This window comes from Cyprinus carpio, chromosome B17, assembly GCF_018340385.1.
Source record: "Cyprinus carpio isolate SPL01 chromosome B17, ASM1834038v1, whole genome shotgun sequence".
Classification (NCBI taxonomy): Eukaryota; Metazoa; Chordata; class Actinopteri; order Cypriniformes; family Cyprinidae; genus Cyprinus; species Cyprinus carpio.
In genome coordinates, this window is record NC_056613.1 from 158,140 (window position 1) to 167,551 (window position 9,412).

A 9,412-nucleotide genomic window follows, 5' to 3' on the forward strand; every position below is an offset into this window, starting at 1 on the left:
AGCCAAATTCCTTGACACGTCTGTGTGTGGTGGCTCTTGATGCCTTGACCCCAGCCTCAGTCCATTCCTTGTGAAGTTCACTCAAATTCTTGAATGGATTTTGCTTGACAATCCTCATAAGGCTGCGGTTCTCTCGGTTGGTTGTGCATCTTTTTCTTCCACACTTTTTCCTTCCAATCAACTTTCTGTTAACATGCTTGGATACAGCACTCTGTGAACAGCCAGCTTCTTTGGCAATTTATGTTTGTGGCTTATCCTCCTTGTGAAGGGTGTCAGTGATTGTCTTCTGGACAACTGTCAGATCAGCAGTCTTCCCCATGATTGTGTAGCCTAGTGAAGCAAACTGAGAGACCATTTTGAAGGCTAAGGAAACCTTTGCAGGTGTTTTGAGTTGATTCGCTGATTGGCATGTCACCATATTCTGATTTGTTGAGCTAGTGAATTGGTGGGTAAATGTGAGCCAAAATCATCACAATTAAAAGAACCAAAGACTTAAACTACTTCAGTCTGTGTGCACTGAATTTATTTAATACACGAGTTTCACAATTTGAGTTGAATTACTGAAATAAGTGAACTTTTCCACGACATTCTAATTTATTGAGATGCACCTGTACATAATATTCAGATTGAACAAGTGTCTTCCTATAAAAATCTGGGTGTCTGTGTGGATGCTGCTTTATCATGGAGTGCACATATAGACTATCTTTGTTATAAGGTACAACAACGTTTCTAAGGTCATTTGGAGCAAATAAGCAGATCTTGTTGTTGTTTCGATCTGTAATACAGAGTGTTGTGTAATATGGAATATGTGCATGGTATAGTTGTCTCTCTGTTCATCTCAAAGCTTGACTGGCTAGATTGCTATCTATTTGTTCTTAAATTGTAGTCCAAGTTCTTGAGCCAAGTTTTCAAGATCTGTATTCAAAAAAATGTTGGTCTTGTCAGGAAAAATTATGTCTGACCCTTCTCACATTTTGTATGAGGAATATAAAATTTTGCCTTCAAACACAAGGCTTAGAGTTGCATTTGCTAGATTGAACAGATTATGTAAATCTTTTGTTTATCAGTCTGTAAAATTAATAAATCAGAATTGGGGGTCTAAGTAGGCCTCTGGGCTCTGCAAAATAGAAAGGACTATACCAATGCACTGTAGCTGTGTGTTTAAATATGTATATTTTTGTATTTTTTGTATTAAGTTTCTATTATACTGTTTGGTTATTAATTAGTGTGAAAGTGTATTGATGTGAATTGATGTGAGACAGTACGCACTGTGAGATGCAAGACAGTTTTTAGAAGAGATTCCAACAATAAAGTGTAATTGAGTTTAATTGAATGTACAGTTAGCCTGTCATAATGTTAATGTGTGTTTGTAGATGATCTGACTGTGTGTGTTTGTAGATGATCTGACTGTTGATGTGTGTCTTAAGATGATCTGACTGTGTGTGTCTGTAGATGATCTGACTGTTGATGTGTGTGTTCTGCTCTCTTTCAGTCTTGCTGGCTGTAATCTCACTGCTCAGTGTTGTGAGAGTTTGTCATCAGCTCTACAATCCTCAAACTGTGTCCTGAGAGAGCTGGATCTGAGTAACAATCACCTGCAGGACTCTGGTGTAAAGTTTATTTCTGATGGACTAAAGAGTCCAAACTGTCAGCTGCAGATACTGAGGTATAAAAAACATATAAGAGATCATTTACAGTCAACTGATCACATTGTTGATGTGTGTCTAAAGATGATCTGACTGTGTGTGTCTGTAGATGATCTGACTGTTGTTGTGTGTGTTCTGCTCTCTTTCAGTCTTGCTGTCTGTAATCTCATTGCTCAGTGTTGTGAGAGATTGTCATCAGCTCTACAATCCTCAAACTGTGTCCTGAGAGAGCTGGATCTGAGTAACAATGACCTGCAGGACTCTGGTGTAAAGTTTATTTCTGATGGACTAAAGAGTCCAAACTGTCAGCTGCAGATACTGAGGTATTAAGAACATATAAGAGATCATTTACAGTCAACTGATCACATTGTTGATGTGTGTCTAAAGATGATCTGACTGTGTGTGTCTGTAGATGATCTGACTGTTGCTGTGTGTGTTCTGCTCTCTTTCAGTCTTGCTGGCTGTAATCTCACTGCTCAGTGTTGTAAGAGATTGGCATCAGCTCTACAATCCTCAAACTGTGTCCTGAGAGAGCTGGATCTGAGTAACAATCACCTGCAGGACTCTGGTGTAAAGTTTGTTTCTGATGGACTAAAGAGTCCAAACTGTCAGCTGCAGATACTGAGGTATAAAAAAACATATAAGAGATCATTTACAGTCAACTGATCACATTGTTGATGTGTGTCTAAAGATGATCTGACTGTGTGTGTCTGTAGATGATCTGACTGTTGATGTGTGTGTTCTGCTCTCTTTCAGTCTTGCTGGCTGTAATCTCACTGCTCAGTGTTGTGAGAGATTGTCATCAGCTCTACAATCCTCAAACTGTGTCCTGAGAGAGCTGGATCTGAGTAACAATCACCTGCAGGACTCTGGTGTAAAGTTTATTTCTGATGGACTAAAGAGTCCAAACTGTCAGCTGCAGATACTGAGGTATAAAAAAACATATAAGAGATCATTTACAGTCAACTGATCACATTGTTGATGTGTGTCTAAAGATGATCTGACTGTGTGTGTCTGTAGATGATCTGACTGTTGCTGTGTGTGTTCTGCTCTCTTTCAGTCTTGCTGGCTGTAATCTCATTGCTCAGTGTTGTGAGAGATTGTCATCAGCTCTACAATCCTCAAACTGTGTCCTGAGAGAGCTGGATCTGAGTAACAATCACCTGCAGGACTCTGGTGTAAAGTTTGTTTCTGATGGACTAAAGAGTCCAAACTGTCAGCTGCAGATACTGAGGTATTAAGAACATATAAGAGATCATTTACAGTCAACTGATCACATTGTTGATGTGTGTCTAAAGATGATCTGACTGTGTGTGTCTGTAGATGATCTGACTGTTGCTGTGTGTGTTCTGCTCTCTTTCAGTCTTGCTGGCTGTAATCTCATTGCTCAGTGTTGTGAGAGATTGTCATCAGCTCTACAATCCTCAAACTGTGTCCTGAGAGAGCTGGATCTGAGTAACAATCACCTGCAGGACTCTGGTGTAAAGTTTGTTTCTGATGGACTAAAGAGTCCAAACTGTCAGCTGCAGATACTGAGGTATAAAAAACATATAAGAGATCATTTACAGTCAACTGATCACATTGTTGATGTGTGTCTTAAGATGATCTGACTGTGTGTGTCTGTAGATGATCTGACTGTTGATGTGTGTGTTCTGCTCTCTTTCAGTCTTGCTGGCTGTAATCTCACTGCTCAGTGTTGTGAGAGATTGTCATCAGCTCTACAATCCTCAAACTGTGTCCTGAGAGAGCTGGATCTGAGTAACAATCACCTGCAGGACTCTGGTGTAAAGTTTATTTCTGATGGACTGAAGAGTCCAAACTGTCAGCTGCAGACACTGAGGTATTAAAACATATAAGAGATAATTTACAGTCAACTGATCACATTGTTGATGTGTGTCTAAAGATGATCTGACTGTGTGTGTCTGTAGATGATCTGACTGTTGTTGTGTGTGTTCTGCTCTCTTTCAGTCTTGCTGGCTGTAATCTCACTGCTCAGTGTTGTGAGAGATTGTCTTCAGCTCTACAATCCTCAAACTGTGTCCTGAGAGAGCTGGATCTGAGTAAAAATCACCTGCAGGACTCTGGTGTAAAGTTTATTTCTGATGGACTGAAGAGTCCAAACTGTCAGCTGCAGATACTGAGGTATTAAGAACATATAAGAGATCATTTACAGTCAACTGATCACATTGTTGATGTGTGTCTAAAGATGATCTGACTGTGTGTGTCTGTAGATGATCTGACTGTTGCTGTGTGTGTTGTGCTCTCTCTTTCAGTCTTGCTGGCTGTAATCTCATTGCTCAGTGTTGTGAGAGATTGTCATCAGCTCTACAATCCTCAAACTGTGTCCTGAGAGAGCTGGATCTGAGTAACAATCGCCTGCAGGACTCTGGTGTAAAGTTTATTTCTGATGGACTAAAGAGTCCAAATTGTCAGCTGCAGATACTGAGGTATTAAGAACATATAAGAGATCATTTACAGTCAACTGATCACATTGTTGATGTGTGTCTAAAGATGATCTGACTGTGTGTGTCTGTAGATGATCTGACTGTGTGTCTGTAGATGATCTGACTGTTAATGTGTGTGTTCTGCTCTCTTTCAGTCTTGCTGGCTGTAATCTCACTGCTCAGTGTTGTAAGAGATTGGCATCAGCTCTACAATCAAGTCAAGTCAAGTCATCTTTATTTATATAGCGCTTTAAACAAAAAAGATTGCGTCAAAGCAACTGAACAACATTAATTAGGAAAACAGTGTCAATAATGCAAAATGACAGTTAAAGGCAGTTCATCATTGAATTCAGCGATGTCATCATGCAGCTCAGTTCAGTTTAAATAGTATCTGTGCAATTTAGTGTGTTCAAGTCAAAGATATCGCTGTAAATGAAGTGTCCCCAACTAAGCAAGCCAGAGGCGACAGCGGAAAGGAACCAAAACTCCATCAGTGAGAGAATGGAGAAAAAAACCTTGGGAGAAACCAGGCTCAGTTGGGGGGCCAGTTCTCCTCTGACCAGACGAAACCAGCAGTTCAATTCCAGGTTGCAGCAAAGTCAGATTGTGCAGAAGAATCATCTGTTTCCTGTGGTCTTGTCCCGGTGGTCGTCTGAAACAAGGTCTTTACAGGGGATCTGTCTCTGGGGCTCTAGTCCTGGTCTCCGCTGTCTTTCAGGGCTGTAGAGGTCCTTTCTAGGTGCTAATCCACCATCTGGGCTGGATACATACTGGATCCGGGTGACTGCAGTGACCCTCTGACTTGGATACAGACTGGATCTGGTGGCTACGGTGACCTCGGAATAAGAGAGAAACAGACTAATATGAGCGTAGATGCCATTCTTCTAAACGATGTAGCAAGTACATCGGGGTGTTATGGGAAGTGTTCCCGGTTCCGGTTTACCTAATTAATGCAGCCTAAAAATCCTTTAACGGATTTGGATATTAGAAGTGTATTAGTATGTTATGTGTAAGCCAGGTTAAAGAGACGGGTCTTTAATCTAGATTTAAAATGCAAGAGTGTGTCTGCCTCCCGAACAATGTTAGGTAGATTATTCCAGTTTGGCACTAAATAGGAGAAGGATCTGCCGCCCGCAGTTGACTTTGATATTCTAGGTATTATCAAATTGCCAGAGTTTTGAGAACGGAGCGGACGTGGAGGACTATAATGTAACAAGAGCTCATTCAAATACTGAGGTGCTAAACCATTCAGGGCTTTATAAGTAATAAGCAAGATTTTAAAATCTATACGATGTTTGATTTTGATAGGGAGCCAGTGCAGTGTTGACAGGACCGGGCTAATATGATCATACTTCCTGGTTCTAGTAAGAACTCTAGCTGCTGCATTTTGGACTAACTGGAGTTTGTTTACTAAGCGTGCAGAACAACTACCCAATAGAGCATTACAATAGTCTAACCTTGAGGTCATGAACGCATGGATTAACATTTCTGCATTTGACATTGAGAGCATAGGCCGTAATTTAGATATATTTTTGAGATGGAAAAATGCAGTTTTACAAATGCTAGAAACGTGGCTTTCTAAGGAAAGGTTGCTATCAAATAGCACACCTAGGTTCCTAACTGATGACGAAGAATTGACAGAGCAGCCATCAAGGCTTAGACAGCGTTCTAGGTCATTACATGCAGAGCTTTTAGGCCCTATAATTAACACCTCTGTTTTTTCAGAATTTAGCAGTAAGAAATTACTCGTCATCCAGTTTTTTATATCGACTATGCATTCCGTTAGTTTTTCAAATTTGTATGTTTCGCCAGGCCGCGAAGAAATATAGAGCTGAGTATCATCAGCATAACAGTGAAGGCTAACACCGTGTTTCCTGATGATATCTCCCAAGGGTAACATGTAAAGCGTGAAGAGTAACGGCCCTAGTACTGAGCCTTGCGGTACTCCATACTGCACTTGTGAACGATATGATACCTCTTCATTCACTGCTACGAATTGATGGCGGTCATATAAGTACGATTTAAACCATGCTAATGCACTTCCATTAATGCCAACAAAGTGTTCTAGTCTATGCAAAAGAATAGTGTGGTCGATAGTGTCGAACGCAGCACTAAGATCCAATAGCACTAATAGAGAGATACAACCACGATCAGATGATAAGAGCAGGTCATTTGTAACTCTAAGGAGAGCAGTCTCAGTACTATGATACGGTCTAGATCCTGACTGGAAATCCTCACAGATGCCATTTTTCTCTAAGAAGGAATATAATTGTGAGGATACTACCTTTTCTAGTATCTTTGAAAGAAAAGGGAGATTCGAGATCGGTCTATAATTAACTAGTTCTTTGGGGTCAAGTTGTGGTTTTTTTTGATGAGAGGCTTAATAACAGCCAGTTTGAAGGATTTTGGGACATACCCTAATAACAATGAGGAATTAATAATAGTCAGAAGAGGATCTATGACTTCTGGAAGCACCTCTTTAAGGAGCTTAGATGGAATAGGGTCTAACATACATGTTGTTGGTTTAGATGATTTAACAAGTTTATACAATTCTTCCTCTCCTATAGTAGAGAATGAGTGGAACTGTTCCTCAGGGGATCTATAGTGAACTGTCTGATGTGATACTGTAGCTGATGGCTGCATGGTTACAATTTTATCTCTAATAGTATCGACTTTAGAAGTAAAGTAGTTCATAAAGTCATTAGTGCTGTGATGTTGAGAAATGTCAACACTTGTTGATGCTTTATTTTTCGTTAATTTAGCCACTGTATTGAATAATACAATAACTGGGGGTTATGTTTGTTTTCTTCTAAAAGAGATGAAAAGTAATCAGATTTAGCAGTTTTCAATGCTTTTCTGTAAGATAGGTTACTTTCCCTCCAAGCAATACGAAATACTTCTAGTTTTGTTTTCCTCCAGCTGCGCTCCATTTTCCGGGCTGCTCTCTTTAGGGTGCGAGTGTGCTCATTACACCACGGTAAATCTCAAACTGTGTCCTGAGAGAGCTGGATCTGAGTAACAATCGCCTGCAGGACTCTGGTGTAAAGTTTATTTCTGATGGACTAAAGAGTCCAAACTGTCAGCTGCAGATACTGAGGTATTAAGAACATATAAGAGATCATTTACAGTCAACTGATCACATTGTTGATGTGTGTCTAAAGATGATCTGACCGTGTGTGTCTGTAGATGATCTGACTGTTAATGTGTGTGTTCTGCTCTCTTTCAGTCTTGCTGGCTGTAATCTCACTGCTCAGTGTTGTGAGAGATTGTCATCAGCTCTACAATCCTCAAACTGTGTCCTGAGAGAGCTGGATCTGAGTAACAATCGCCTGCAGGACTCTGGTGTAAAGTTTATTTCTGATGAACTGACGAGTCCAAACTGTCAGCTGCAGATACTGAGGTATTAAGTACATATAAGAGATCTGACTGTGTGTGTCTGTAGATGATCTGAATGTGTGTCTGTAGATGATCTGACTGAGTGTCTGTAGATTATCTGATTGAGTGTCTGTAGATGATCTGAATGTGTGTCTGTAGATGATCTGACTGTGTGTGTGTGTGTGTGTGTGTGTGTGTGTGTGTGTGTGTGTGTGTGTGTGTGTGTAGATGATCTGACTGTGTGTCTGTAGATGATCTGAATGTGTGTCTGTAGATGATCTGACTGTGTGTGTGTCTGTAGATGATCTGACTATCTGTAGATGATCTAACTGTGTGTCTGTAGATGATCTGAATGTGTGTCTGTAGATGATCTGACTGTGTGTGTGTCTGTAGATGATCTGACTGTGTGTGTCTGTAGATGATCTGACTGTGTGTCTGTAGATGGTCTGACTGTGTGTCTGTAGATGGTCTGACTGTGTGTCTGTAGATGATCTGACTGAGTGTGTGCCGGTAGATCAGGGATAGGCAACTTCGGTCCTGGAGGGCCACTGTCCTGCAGAGTTTAGCTCCAACTCTAATTAAACACACCTGAACAAGGCAATCAGTGTTTTCGGGATTACTAGATAGATACAGGCAGGTGAGTTTTTATGAGGGCTGAAGCTAAACTCTGCAGGATAGTGGCCCTCCAGGACCGGAGTTGCCTATCCCTGCTGTAGATGATCTGACTGTGTGTGTGTCTGTAGATGATCTGAATGTGTGTCTGTAGATGATCTGACTGTGTGTGTGTGTGTGTGTGTGTGTGTGTGTCTGTAGATGATCTGACTGTGTATCTGTAGATGATCTGACTGTGTGTCTCTAGATATTTTGACTGTGTGTGTGTCTGTAGATGATCTGACTGTTTGTGTCTGTAGGTGATCTGACTGTGTGTGTCTGTAGGTGATCTGACTGTGTGTGTCTGTAGATGATCTGACTGTGTGTCTGTAGGTGATCTGACTGTGTGTGTCTGTAGGTGATCTGACTGTGTCTATAGATGATCTGACTGTGTGTGTCTGTAGGTGATCTGACTGTGTGTGTCTGTAGGTGATCTGACTGTGTGTGTCTGTAGGTGATCTGACTGTGTGTGTCTGTAGGTGATCTGACTGTGTGTGTCTGTAGGTGATCTGACTGTGTGTGTGTGTGTCTGTAGAGGATCTGACTGTGTATCTGTAGATGATCTGACTGTGTGTCTCTAGATATTTTGACTGTGTGTGTGTCTGTAGATGATCTGACTGTTTGTGTCTGTAGGTGATCTGACTGTGTGTGTGTGTCTGTAGGTGATCTGACTGTGTGTGTCTGTAGATGATCTGACTGTGTGTCTGTAGGTGATCTGACTGTGTGTGTCTGTAGGTGATCTGACTGTGTCTGTAGATGATCTGACTGTGTGTGTCTGTAGGTGATCTGACTGTGTGTGTGTGTGTGTCTGTAGATGATCTGACTGTGTGTGTCTGTAGGTGATCTGACTGTGTGTGTCTGTAGGTGATCTGACTGTGTGTGTCTGTAGATGACCTGACTGTGTCTGTAGGTGATCTGACTGTGTGTGTCTGTAGATGACCTGACTGTGTCTGTAGATGATCTGACTGTGTGTGTCTGTAGATGATCTGACTGTGTGTCTGTAGATGATCTAACTGTTTGTCTGTAGGTAATCTGACTGTGTGTGTCTGTAGGTGATCTGACTGTGTGTGTCTGTATGTGATCTGACTGTGTGTGTCTGTAGATGATCTAACTGTGAGTGTGTGTGTGTAGATGATCTGACTGTGTGTGTCTGTATGTGATCTGATTGTGTGTGTCTGTAGGTGATCTGACTGTGTTTGTCTGTAGATGACCTGACTGTGTCTGTAGATGATCTGTCTGTGTGTGTCTGTAGGTGATCTGACTGTGTGTGTCTGTGGATGACCTGACTGTGTCTGT

General features: G+C 41.2%; 1 protein-coding gene across 1 annotated transcript; it reads left to right on the forward strand.

The window, feature by feature from the left end:
* Nucleotides 1-799: 799 nt before the first annotated feature.
* LOC122140221 (NACHT, LRR and PYD domains-containing protein 14) lies at nt 800-4,526 on the forward strand. The gene is made up of 9 exons (XM_042743062.1): nt 800-815; nt 1,612-1,666; nt 1,796-1,969; nt 2,707-2,880; nt 3,010-3,183; nt 3,313-3,486; nt 3,920-4,093; nt 4,246-4,325; nt 4,495-4,526. The coding sequence occupies exons 1-9, from the start codon at nt 800-802 to the stop codon at nt 4,524-4,526; spliced, it is 1,053 nt and encodes a 350-aa protein (XP_042598996.1).
* The last annotated feature ends 4,886 nt before the right edge of the window (nt 4,527-9,412 follow it).